The sequence below is a fragment of the Pleurodeles waltl genome, chromosome 3_1 (assembly GCF_031143425.1).
Source record: "Pleurodeles waltl isolate 20211129_DDA chromosome 3_1, aPleWal1.hap1.20221129, whole genome shotgun sequence".
NCBI classification, from domain to species: Eukaryota; Metazoa; Chordata; class Amphibia; order Caudata; family Salamandridae; genus Pleurodeles; species Pleurodeles waltl.
Window position 1 is genome coordinate 958,955,509 of NC_090440.1, and position 14,619 is coordinate 958,970,127.

Below are 14,619 nucleotides of genomic sequence, written 5' to 3' on the forward strand. Positions count from 1 at the left end.
ACATGTGAGTACGTCTGCCCCTGCATCCTCACAAAAGAAAAAACACAAGGCCTTGGGTAGGCCAGTGCCAGAAGGCCATGGCTCGGCCCGAAAAAAGATTGTCGGTGACCGACCTCCCAGTTCGACACCAAAAAAGGCCACTCCACCGAAAACATCGGAGACAACAAAAAAGCTTAATTTCTGACTCCAGTAAACGCCAATTTTCGAAGTCGAAAATCAGAAAGCCAGTTTTGGAGCCGAAACCTTCGTCCTCTTCATCTTTTTCGATCCTGAAAAAGCACGCTTCGTAGCCGAAAAGGCCAACATACACAGAGGAGCATGGACTTTCAAAGAGACTTAAAGAAAGGCACAAAACCTCTGAAGAGGAGTTAGGGGTAGAACCAATTTTAGAAATTATAGATGAAAGGCAATCCAGGATCCACGTCCATAAGGAAACGGGAAGAATTCTTACAGCACCTCCTTTAAAAGCAGGAAGCTAGCTTTTCTGGAGGAATTGGACTCTATGCAGCCTCCAGCTAAAGTGCCAAAGCAGAAGGAGAAACCACCAACTCCTCAGTCTTCTCTTCCTCACTCTCCTCCTCATTCTCCCCACCTACCTACCTCTCCTCCTACCAGCCCTACACCAATGCAGTCACCCACTCATTCATACGATTCACAAGAGGACAATGTTGATCCATGGGATCTTTATGACCCTGATCCCATTCCAAGTAATGATCCAGGCAGCTATCCCTCTAAACCATCACCACCTGAGGATAGTACTGTCTATAATCAAGTCATAGCTAGGGCTGCAGCGTATCATGGTGTTACCATGCATACAGAGCCACTAGAAGAGGATTTTTTTAATTTAACACTAAGACTACAACAGTTCCACACAAATTGGCAAAATATTACCATAGAAAACTGGGTGCTGTCAATTATCAGCAATGGCTATTTCCTAGAATTGATAAACATTCCTCCAAGTATTCCACCAAGGTATCCACAGAACACAGTTTATTCACTATACTTTCTTATTCCCAAAAAAGATGGCACTCTCCGGCCAGTATTAGACCTCACGCTCCTCAATCTTTACATCCTGTCAGAACATTTTTACATGGTAACTTTACAGGATATCATCCCACTACTACAAAAACAAGATTTCATGACAGCCTTAGACCTCAAAGATGCGTATTTTCACATACCCACCCATCCTGCACACAGAAAATATCTCAGGTTTGTCATTCAGGGAAAATACTACCAATTGAAAGTGTTACCCTTTGGAATAACAACAGCACCAAGGGTATTCACAAAGTAATTGGCAGTAGTGGCAGCCTACCTAAGAAGACAACATATACATGTCTTTCCATATTTAGACAATTGGCTAATAAAATCAAGCAGTCATACACAATGTCAAAATCATACGCATTATGTAATACAAAACTTACACACACTAGGCTTCTCAGTAAACTACCAAAAATCACACCTTCAACCAGCACAAATACAACAGCATTTGGGTGCAATACTAAATACTCAGCAAGCTCTAGTACATCCTAATACACAAAGGATACAAGCTTTCCAAAATATAATCACACAAATACAAACAAATCAACAATACACTGTCAGATTTGTCATGAAAATTTTAGGAATGATGGCATCATGTATTGCAGTTGTTCCACACGCAAGACTAAACATGCGGCCCTTACAACAGTGCCTTGCACAACAGTAGTCACAAGCACACAGTGAACTTCAAGATCTAGAGTTGATAAACCACCAAACATACATGTCCCTTCAGTGGTGGAATTCCACAAATCTAAGCAAAGGGTGGCCATTTCAAGACCTCAGACCATAATTACAACAGATGCCTCAATGATTGGTTGGGGAGCTCACCTAAACAATCACAACATTCAAGGGCAATGGGATGTCAAACACAAACAGCTACACATAAACCACTTGGAGATATTAGCTGTCTTTCTAGCATTCAAAGCTTTTCAACCCCTTCTCACACAGAAGAATGTTCTTATCAAAACAGACAACATGACAACCATGTATTATCTCGTCAAACAGGGAGGGACACATTCATCCCAACTGTCCCTTCTAGCCCAGAAAATTTGGAAATGGGCAATCCACAACCAAATTCATCTATTGGCAAAATACTTTCAAAAGTGTACATAGACCTGTTCGCAACAAGCGAAAACACAAAGGGGGTCATTACGACCCTGGCGGATGGCGGAGAACCGGCGGTAAGACCGCCAACAGGCTGGCGGTCTTACCTTGGGGAATTATGACCATGGCGGTTACCGCCATGGTCATCCGCCGGTTCTCCGTTCCGCCCGGTGGCCGTCACTATACCGCCGGTGGTATTTTGACCCGGCTTACCGCCGTGGATTTCCAGCGGTTTGAACCGCCATGAAATCCATGGCGGTAAGCACTATCAGTGCCAGGGAATTCCTTCCCTGGTACTGATATGTGTCCCCCACCTCCCACCCACACCCGACTCCCTCCCCCCACCACCCCTGCCACCCCCCAAAGGTGGCAGGGCCCCCCTCCCACCCCAACCCCCAACATCACTTAGCTCACACACACCTGACACGCATGCAGGCACCACCAACACACACACACGCACACACCCCGACATACATGCCAACATCCACACACACAGTCAGACACGCACACCCACATTCAAACATACACGCACACATCCATACACACATACCCACAGACATACACGCACTCATTCCCATACACACAACACCCCCGCAAGCATACACACACTCACACACCCCCTCTACATACACACACGCACACCCCCATGCACGCACACAACACACAACAACCCCCCACCCCCCTCCCCTAACGGTCAATCGACTTACCTGGTCCGTTGATCCTCCGGGAGGGGACGGGAGCCATGGGGGCAGCTCTGCAGACACCACACCGTCAACAGAACACCGCCACGGCCAATCACAGGACGTGATTCGCTGGGCGGTATTCTGTTGGCGTGTAGGTGGAGCAACCTCCACTTCCCCGCCGCCCGCCAGTATGGCTGTTGGCAGCTCTCCGTCGGAAAAACGACAGAGAGCAGCCAATAGTCATAATTAGCCGAGTGGCAAACTGCCTGCACAGGCGGTCTTCCGCACGGCGGTCCCTCAGCGGTCTTGAAAAAACACCCACATCCCCAATCCAAGGGGAATGCTCTATGGATCTATTGGTCAGGGATATTTGCATACGCTTTTCCCCCCTCTCCCACTCCTTCTGTTTCTAGTCAACAAGTTGCGTCAAACTTCACTCAACATGACACTCATAGCACCAACATGGGCATTTCAACCGTGGTACACAACATTATTAGATCTGTCGGTAGTACCACACTCCAAACTCTCATCCAGACCAGAACTGTTGACACAAAACAGAGGCCAAATCAGGCATCCAAATCCCAAGACACTCAATCTAGCAATTTGGCTCCTGAGGTCATAGAGTTTGGATATTTACAACTCCCATCAGAATGTATGGAAGTTATTAAGCAAGCAAGAAAACCCACTACTAGACAGTACTATGCAAACAAATTGAAAAGATTTGTATATTTCTGTCAATCCAAAAATATAGACCCTCTTACAGCATCAATACAAGATATTTGTTAGTTACTTCATTTACAAAAATCAAACTTATCATTCTCTTCAATGAAATTAATTTTACTGCAATTTCAGCATATTTACAAAATAAACAACATAGTTCCTTTAGAGTTCCTATCATTAAAGTTTCATGGAAGTTTTAAAATGCATCATTCCACCCAGAACACCACAAGTTCCTTCTTGGAATCTAAATATAGTGCTTACAAGACTTATGGGACCACCATTTGAGCCTATGCACTCGTGCCAAGTTCAATTTCTAACATGGAAAGTTGCCTTCTTAGTGACAATTACTTCTTTAAGAAGAGTAAGTGAAATCCTAGCTGTTACTCTTGAAGAACCTTTCTTCCAAGTACACAAACATAAGCACGATGGATTGTAAGGTTCATCCAGACATGCTATATGAAAGCAAAAATACAGCTTCTAGTTAGTCCCAAAGCACATTCTACAAGGAATAAAGGTGCAACAATGGCTTTTTTAGGGAATATACCAATGGCTGAAATATGTAAAGCAGCCACATGGCAACACCACATACATTCACTAAACACTATTGTGTAGACGTATTATCACAACAACAAGCCACAGTAGGTCACGCTGTTCTAAGAACATTATTTCAAACAACTTCAACTCCTACAGGCTGACCACCGCTAATTTATGGGAGGACAAACTGCTTTGTAGTTTATGCACAGCATGTGTATCTGCAGCTACACATGCCATTGAACGGAAAATGTCATGTACCCAGTGTACATCTGTTCGTGGCATGTTCTGCTGCAGATTCACTTGCACTCTCCCTCCTCCCCAGAAGCCTGTAGTTGGTTAAGTTACAAACATTTGTACATAGGTATATACATTTACATTTGCATGGACATCTCTTACTTTATACCTAAATACTCTATCACTCCTTCCTTTACCCTCTACGGGAAACCAGTCTAACAGTGGAGTCGATGCCCATGCGCAATGGAACCGAAGAGGAGGAGTCACTCGATCCCGTGACTCGAAAACACTTCTTCGAAGAAAAACAACTTGTAACTCTCTGAGCCCAACACTAGATGGTGGACTAATGCACAGCATGTGAATCTGCAGCAGAACATGCCACTAACAGATGTACACTGGGTAAGTGACATTTTCCATATATATATATGTTTGATGGCATGTGTAGCTGCAGATACACATGCTTCGCACATCCCGCCATCTAGTGTTGGGCTCGGAGTGTTACAAGTTGTTTTTCTTCGAAGAAGTCTTTTCGAGTCACAAGATCGAGGGACTCCTCCCCTTTCGGTTCCATTGCGCATGGGCGTCGACTCCATCTTAGATTGTTTTTTTTCCGCCATCGGGTTCGGACGTGTTCCTTTTCGCTCCGTGTTTCGGGTCGGAAAGTTAGTTAGAATCTCGGAAAAATCGTCGGTATTGTTTGCGTTCGGTATCGGGTTAGTTACAACAGATCGACACCAACTTTGGAAGAGCTCCGGTGGCCCTTTGGGGTTTTTTCGATCCCCCGTCGGGGCCTGGTCGGCCCGGCCACGTGTCTCTTCAAGGCTGATGGAACGGACCCCATTCCGCTTCTGCCCAAAATTTCACAACAAGTATCCGTATACAGATCAGCATCTGGTCTGTAACTTGTGTTTGTCTCCAGAGCACAAGGAAGATACTTGTGAAGCCTGTCGAGCGTTTCGGTCGAGGAAGACATTAAGAGACCAAAGAGCAAGAAGACTGCAGATGGCGTGGGCGCCGACAGGACAAGGGCGTTTCGAGGAGGAAGAAGAAACCTTCTCCATTCAGGAGTCGGACTCAGACGAGCTTGAGCCCGAAGAAACGCCGAAAACCGTGAGTAAGACGTCGAAACATAAAACTCACGAGAAGACTACAAAAGCCCAGGGGAAGCCACCGCCAACAGGCCATGGCTTAACCCGAAAAATAGGTGACCGATCATCGGTACCGAAAAAGGGCACGCTTGTGTCGAAGTCATCCGACTCCGGTCGAGATACCGGCACACAGCAATCTCGGGCCCGAGACAGCGGCTCCGAGCAAGTTCGGCACCGAGACAGCGGCACCGAAATGGGTCGGCACCGAGACACCACGACGCCGAAAATAAAGAAGGTTTCGTCGGAGCCCAAAAAGGCGCCCGAAAAGGTTTCGATTCCGAAACACCCAGCCTCGGAACCAAAAACAGGTTCCTACACAGAGGAACAGGGGTTGTCCTCCCAAATGCAAGGACATAAGTTTGGACAAGAACTTGAATCAATGGAGCCAGACTACACTCAAAGGAGGCTCCACATTCAAAAGGACACAGGGAAGATAAGCACTCTTCCCCCAATTAAAATGAAAAGAAGACTTGCCTTTCAAGAAAAGGACAAGCAGCCACAGGCAAAGGTGGCAAGACAAACAACTCCGCCACCATCTCCACCACCATCAATGCACACATCACCGGTAGCCACTCCACCATTGATGCAATCCCCGACTCATACTGCAATGAGTCAAGATGATCCCGACGCATGGGACCTTTATGATGCTCCGGTATCAAATAACAGCCCAGACTGTTACCCTGTGAGACCGTCGCCACCTGAAGACAGTACATCCTACACGCAGGTGGTCTCAAGGGCAGCTGCTTTTCATAACGTCACCTTGCATGCAGAACCAATTGAGGATGACTTTTTGTTTAATACACTATCCTCCACTCATAGCCAATATCAAAGCTTACCTATGCTCCCTGGAATGCTAAAACACTCCAAACAAGTATTTCAGGATCCTGTGAAAGGCAGGGCAATAACTCCAAGGGTGGAGAAAAAGTACAAGCCACCGCCAACAGACCCTGTTTATATTACGCAGCAGTTAACACCAGACTCTGTGGTTGTCGGGGCAGCTCGCAAGAGAGCAAACTCTCACACCTCGGGAGACGCTCCACCTCCAGACAAGGAGAGTCGCAAATTCGACGCTGCGGGGAAAAGGGTTGCAGCACAAGCAGCAAACCAATGGCGCATTGCCAACTCACAAGCACTTCTGGGAAGATATGATAGAGCTCATTGGGACGAAATGCAGCATTTCATAGAACACTTACCCAAAGAGTTCCAGAAAAGGGCACAACAAGTGGTGGAGGAAGGACAAAGTATCTCAAATAATCAGATACGGTCAGCAATGGATGCAGCAGATACAGCTGCAAGGACTGTAAATACTGCAGTAACAATAAGGAGACACTGCGTATGTCAGGATTCAAGCCGGAAATACAACAAGCCGTGCTGAATATGCCTTTTAATGAACAGCAGTTGTTTGGGCCGGAGGTGGACACTGCTATTGAGAAACTTAAAAAAGACACTGATACGGCAAAAACCATGGGCGCACTCTACTCCCCACAGAGCAGAGGCACATTTCGAAAGACACATTTTAGGGGGGGTTTCGAGGTCAACCCACAGAAGCCACAACCTCACAAGCAAGGCCCACTTATCAAAGCCAATATCAGCGGGGAAGTTTTCGAGGGCAATATAGAGGGGGACAGTTCCAAAAAAATAGAGGGAAGTTCCAAAGTCCCAAAACTCCTCAAAACAAGCAGTGACTTCCACGTCACAAATCCCCAACACATAACACCTGTGGGGGGGGAGACTAACCAAGTTTTACAAACATTGGGAGGAAATAACAACAAACACTTGGGTCCTAGCAATTATCCAGCATGGTTATTGCATAGAATTTCTCAAATTCCCTCCAAACGTCCCACCGAAAACACACAATATGTCAAAAGAACACATGGATCTTCTAGGACTAGAGGTCGAAGCGTTGCTACAAAAAGGAGCAATAGAATTAGTACCAATTCAACAGAAAGGAACAGGAGTTTACTCTCTACTTTCTCATACCCAAGAAAGACAAGACTCTAAGACCTATATTAGATCTCAGAACATTAAATACCTACACCAAATCAGATCACTTTCACATGGTGACATTACAGGACGTAATCCCACTGCTCAAACAACAAGACTACATGACAACACTAGACCTAAAGGATGCATATTTCCATATACCGATACATCCTTCACACAGAAAGTACCTAAGGTTTGTATTCCAAGGGGTACATTACCAATTCAAGGTGTTGCCATTCGGAATAACAACTGCGCCAAGAGTTTTTACAAAATGCCTGGCAGTCGTAGCTGCACATATCAGAAGGCAGCAAATACATGTGTTCCCGTACCTAGACGATTGGTTAATCAAAACCAACACACTAGAACGGTGTTCACAACACACAAAGTATGTCATAGAAACCCTCCACAAATTAGGTTTCTCAATCAACTACACAAAGTCACACCTTCAGCCGTGTCAAACACAGCAATACTTAGGGGCGACAATCAACACAGCAAAAGGGATTGCCACTCCAAGCCCACAAAGGGTACAGGCATTTCACAATGTAATACAGGCCATGTATCCAAAACAAAAAATACAAGTCAAAATGGTGATGAAACTCCTAGGCATGATGTCCTCATGCATAGCCATTGTCCCAAACGCAAGGTTGCACATGCGGCCCTTACAACAGTGCCTAGCATCACAATGGTCACAGGCACAGGGTCAACTTCTAGATCTAGTGTTGATAGACCGCCAAACATACACCTCGCTTCAATGGTGGAACAATATACATTTAAACCAAGGGCGGCCTTTCCAAGACCCAGTGCCACAATATGTAATAACGACAGATGCCTCCATGATAGGATGGGGAGCACACCTCAATCAACACAGCATCCAGGGACAATGGGACACTCAGCAAAAACAATTTCACATAAATCACTTAGAACTACTGGCAGTATTTCTAGCGCTAAAGGCATTTCAACCCATAATAAGCATCAAACACATTCTTGTCAAAACAGACAGCATGACAACGATGTATTACCTAAACAAACAGGGAGGGACACACTCAACACAGTTGTGCCTCCTGGCACAGAGAATATGGCATTGGGCGATTCACAAACACATTCGCCTGATAGCACAATTTATTCCAGGGATTCAGAATCAGTTAGCAGACAATCTCTCTCGGGATCACCAACAGATCCACGAATGGGAGATTCACCCCCAAATACTGAACACTTTCTTCCAAAGTTGGGGAACACCACAAATAGATCTATTTGCAACAAAGGAAAACGCAAAATGCCGAAACTTCGCATCCAGCTACCCACAAGATCAGTCTCAGGGCAATGCGTTATGGATGAGTTGGTCAGGGATATCTGCATACGCTTTTCCCCCTCTCCCACTCCTTCCATATCTGGTAAACAAGTTGAGTCAAAACAAACTCAGACTCATACTAATAGCGCCAACTTGGGCAAGACAACCTTGGTACACAACACTACTAGACCTCTCAGTAGTGCCTCATGTCAAACTACCAAACAGACCAGATCTGTTAACTCAACACAAACAACAGATCAGACACCCAAATCCAGCATCGCTGAATCTAGCAATTTGGCTCCTGAAGTCCTAGAGTTCGGACACTTAGACCTTACACAGGAATGTATGGAAGTCATAAAACAAGCTAGGAAACCTACCACTAGACATTGCTATGCAAATAAGTGGAAAAGATTTGTTTATTACTGCCATAATAATCAAATTCAACCCTTACACGCATCTGCCAAAGACATCGTAAGATACTTACTACATTTGCAAAAGTCAAAGCTAGCATTTTCTTCCATTAAGATACATCTTACCGCAATTTCAGCTTACCTGCAAATTACGCACTCAACTTCACTATTTAGGATACCAGTCATAAAAGCGTTTATGGAAGGCCTAAAGAGAATTATACCACCAAGAACACCACCAGTTCCGTCATGGAACCTCAACATTGTCTTAACACGACTCATCGGTCCACCTTTTGAGCCCATGCACTCTTGTGAAATGCAATACTTAACATGGAAAGTTGCATTTCTAATTGCCATCAGATCTCTAAGAAGAGTAAGTGAGATTCAAGCATTTACCATACAAGAACCATTTATTCAAATACACAAGCATAAAGTAGTTCTACGGACAAATCCCAAATTTTTACCAAAGTCATATCACCGTTCCACTTGAATCAAACAGTAGAATTACCAGTGCTCTTCCCACAGCCAGATTCTGTAGCTGAAAGAGCACTACATACATTAGACATCAAAAGAGCGTTAATGTACTACATTGACAGAACAAAACAAATTCGGAAAACAAAACAATTATTTGTTGCTTTCCAAAAACCTCATGCAGGAAATCCAATTTCCAAACAAGGCATTGCTAGATGGATAGTTAAATGCATTCAAATTTGCTATCTCAAAGCAAAAAGAGAACTGCCTATTACACCAAAGGCACACTCGACTAGAAAGAAAGGTGCTACCATGACCTTTCTAGGAAATATTCCAATGACTGAAATATGTAAGGCAGCCACTTGGTCTATGCCTCATACGTTTACCAAACACTACTGCGTGGATGTGTTAACAGCACAATAAGCCACAGTAGGCCAAGCAGTATTACGAAATTTGTTTCAAACAACTTCAATTCCTACAGGCTGAACCACCGCTTTTGGGGAGATAACTGCTTACTAGTCTATGCAAAGCATGTGTATCTGCAGCTACACATGCCATCGAACGGAAAATGTCACTTACCCAGTGTACATCTGTTCGTGGCATGAGTTGCTGCAGATTCACATGCGCCCACCCGCCTCCCCGGGAGCCTGTAGCCGTTTAGAAGTTGATCTTGAACATTTGCAAATTTGTAAATATAACACTTTAAACTACATTATGTACATATATATTCACTCCATTGCATGGGCACTGTTACTATAATACACAACTCCTACCTCACCCTCTGCGGGGAAAACAATCTAAGATGGAGTCGACGCCCATGCGCAATGGAGCCGAAAGGGGAGGAGTCCCTCGATCTCGTGACTCGAAAAGACTTCTTCGAAGAAAAACAACTTGTAACACTCCGAGCCCAACACTAGATGGCGGGATGTGCAAAGCATGTGAATCTGCAGCGACTCATGCCACGAACAGATGTACACTGTGTAAGTGACATTTTCCATATATCTATATGTTCGATGACATGTGTAGCTGCAGATACACATGCTGTGCATATCCCGCCATCTAGTGTTGGGCTCGGAGTGTTACAAGTTGGTTTTCTTCGAAGAAGTCTTTTCGAGTTGCAAGATCGAGGCACTCCTCCCATGTCGGCTCCATTGCGCATGGGCGTTGACTCCATCTTAGATTATTTTCTTTCCGCCATTGGGTTCAGACGTGTTCCTCTACGCTCCGTGTTTCAGTTCAGAAAATTAGTTAGATATCGGAAAAAATCGACGGTATTGTTTGCGTTCGGTATCGGGTTAGTTAAAACAGATCGACACCGAACTTTGAAGAGCTCCGGTGGCCCTTCGGGTTTCGGTTCCCTGCCGGGGCCTGGTCGGCCCGACCACGTGCGTCGACAAGACTAATGGAACGGACCCCATTCCGCTTCTGCCCCAAATGCCACAACAAGTATCCTTACACAGATCAACATTTGGTCTGTAACTTGTGTTTGTCTCCCGAACACAAAGAGGATACCTGTGAGGCCTGTATCTATATTGCATATATTTAACTTAAGTTAACTATACTTACCATGCATGGTAAAGGCAGACATATAGACATATGGTGGTAAAGTCGTACAACCCATATGACGTTGTCTCTAGCTTTGCTGGAGGGCATGTTCAAGGAGTGGTAGAAAGTTCAACAGCACTTTCTGAGAGATACATGGAGCTGTTTGTTTCCTGAGATATGTAACAGTTATGGTAGCCCTTGGTTTCACAGGATTTTTGTCTATGCCCTTGAGACATTTACAGCCTATATTTGATACTTGTATAAATTGTGATGTCCTATGTTGTACTGAACCTTGTAAGCTCAGGCTTGGTGATGCTAACTACCATTCACAATCATAGTGAGCTTAAATTCACATTTACCTATGCCTACTCTTGTCATAGCACCGTTAACTGGGGATGTGATTGGCCAGTTTTTACTCTGTCTAGATAGAACAACAGAGTTGAGATGGCACTGAACTGCTTGGTATCCCTAGCAATGTGTCCTGAGGTGTAGCTCATTTTGTTCGTGCCCCTAGAAAAGACTCCTGTCCAGTGACACATGCAGGTAGCTGATGCATTCCACCAGTAGAATGTTTCAAAGTATGGGTTACCCCATGTAAGCCCCCATCCTGGTATAGCTGCCCCACCTGGCTCAGCCCCACTGCTGTTCTCCAAACCAACATCTATGTCGTGGGAAAAATCTCTCTGCTTCTCTTGCTTCACCTTGAGACTGCAGTTGGTATCCTAAGCTCTGGGGTGGCAGCCAGGGTACTTCAGTTGCCTTGCACCCTAATCGAGTAATTCAAACATAAGCTGCCCTCACTCACCAGTCCCTATATACAACTGCTCTTTTAGTCCCCTGTCTGCACCGTTCCTGGTGAGTGTTCTTGCTTCTGCTCTGTCTGTAAAACGTTGATGTGTGTTGGTATACTTTAGCGTAGCCTGGTGTTGCTGTTTGTGCTTAACAAGGCTAGGCTGGAGCAGAGCACATGATGTGAATGCTGCTCCATTCCTGGGCTATGCCGTGCAGCCTATAATCTGTTGTTTGCCACTTAGTAAATGCCACTTTGACAAAGGGATGCTTGCAGTTACGTCTCTCCTTTGTCATTACTTAGCCTCACTATAACTTTTCAGGGACACAAGGATTTTTCAAATTGTCTGTAGTCTTAGATCCCTTACTCCCAATTCTTTGGTTAATCTACTTGTCAAATCTCTGCAGGTATCTCAGGAGGCTCCTTGCATTTCTCTTACGATAGGTGTGACTAAAGCTGAAGAAACTACACTGTCAGCTTATGACGGCTTAGTCCTGATGATCAATATTTGCATTGCTTTCCATGTCATATCAGTGTATAGAGAAAGTTCTGTGGTGTCTGGTAGCTTGAAACCTCCAGCTGCCCTGCAGGGACTGAATGTTAGCAACAAAGTACTAAGTGCATCTTTTGGTGTATACCCTGCACCCACCAAACAGTGCATATGTGTTTTATTTCTCCTTGCAGATATGTCCTACTTCCCAGTTGAGGAAGTCTTCTTCTCTCTATTCCCTGAAACACAGATAAACTTGGCCTAGGAAGAACTTAGCTGAGGGTGGGAAGTGATTGTGCGTCGCAGTAGTGACTGTAATTAATGATACGCTGCTGATGGGTTAAAAGTAGTGACGCGTTTAGTGCTCATCTTTCAGAACTGTAATATCCGCTTCATAATATTGAGGCTGCCTCTTAAATATTTAAGTGCATGAAATTCATTGTTCATCAAGCAAATTATGTTAATTTTTATCACTACCAATGACTATGTGTTTTTCAATTGTCTCCAAATGTCACTATTGGTTTGAAATCCCTGTCTCTTGTTTCTTTTTTCCCTTCTTCCAAAGTTCTTGAAGCCCTTCAGATTTGTTCCACTTCTTTTATATTTGTTTCATTTTTTTATAGGATACCAACCACTCACTCTGTTTGAGCGATCTAAGTCTACTGTCCACAGATTCTGAATTGCGAGACAATTCTGTTACAGTAAGTAACTATTTATTTACCCTGATCCCTTAGAGCGAGCTGATGAATATGTTCTCATAAATTGCACAAAAACCAGAGGAAAATAATTCATGAAACTGGAACATGATTTGGCTGATGGGTATGCATTTGTATGTTATTTGATGCCACGTATTGGATTATGAGCTTAATTTGGATACTGTAACTCTCAGACCTTGTGGTAATATTGATTTAAAGATCTTCCCGGTTTCTTCTGTGGTCGGACTGTGACAGGAAATAGACCTGAGCACCAAATTAAGTGTCCATCATTCGTGATTTAGATAGCCAAAAAATTAGCCCATGTTTGCTAATTGGGCTAGTTTTGAATTTGTAAAGACATACCATGTAAGTTTTTTGCAAGGTATGGAAGACTGCATTGATTTGCGCTTGTTTCAATGTTGGGAAATTAACCTTAAAAAATGAACCAGCAGACTCATAAAACAGGCCCACAAACAGCCACAAAACCAGCCCACACACTGACGAGTCAGACTATCCCATTGGGAACTGTATGATTGCCCTATAGACCAGTCTGCCCCTGTTCTCTTTCTTGACTGAACTCTGCAAGCTCACTTCAGGTTCAGGCAACCATGTCCTTGGAGTGTGTGTCAATATATGCAGGCATACAAATTTGTGTCTATAATGCCTTCAAGCACAGTTTCTCTTAGAGCAGTGATTAGTCTTATCTGGCCACCTTATGTTGGTAGAGGGAAAGTTAAGAGTCACAGACCAGGGCTGTGAGTCTACATGCAGTCCTGGTAATCATTCTCTTCATGTCCGGAACAGTGCTCAAAGGTAGGAAACATGAACACCTGCTTAAATCATGCATTAGTGTGAAGAGCCGTCCCTGTGAGACCAGGTAAGAGGAGAAGAGGAGGATGTCCTAGAATAATAAGGGTGGAGGGGATGGAAGTAATACCAATAAAGGAGGGGCATGGGGATAATTCTTTGTACTAGACCCTGATGCTGAGCTGCCTGCATATATGTACACAAAGAGTAATAATTTAAAGAAAGGGTGTTCAGTGCAAAAGTAAAGGAGAATGAATCATGCGTATGCTATGAAAGGGTTAGGAGAACTGAATACTTCTTCTAGGACAGTGCTAGTTGGGGGTCAGACAAGGAACAGGAGATGAGAGGATGCAAAGCATGAGGTTTGAGGAGCAGCAATTGGGAAAATGAGAGGAAAGAGAGGAACAACAATCTTATGAAGCAAAGGAGTGTTAGGATGTGCCAAAAAAAGACAGTAACCCAAGCATGAGGAGAAGGGATTTTGTATGTGAAGAACATTGGGAAATATTAGGCTGTGCGATTCCAAGTTGGAGCATGGAGGAATGGTTGCATCTTGTTAAGGCAGAGAGGAGTTTCATCAGATGATGTGGTTAGATTGCTGTAGAGTAGGGAGCTACAGGAATGGTACAGTTCTTCTGCCACCATTTGAACATGTGGGTTGATAAAAGAGAAGCTGAAAAAATCC

At 44.3% G+C, this 14,619-nt stretch overlaps 1 protein-coding gene across 1 annotated transcript in view; it reads left to right on the top strand.

Annotated features, from left to right (window-relative positions):
• MTF1 (metal regulatory transcription factor 1) overlaps positions 1-14,619 on the top strand; it is a 100,018-nt gene that overhangs the window by 39,795 nt on the left and 45,604 nt on the right. Inside the window, exon 6 of the mRNA XM_069223980.1 lies at positions 13,056-13,133. Coding sequence (XP_069080081.1) covers positions 13,056-13,133 — 78 coding nt within the window. The remainder of the gene's footprint in view (positions 1-13,055; positions 13,134-14,619) is intronic.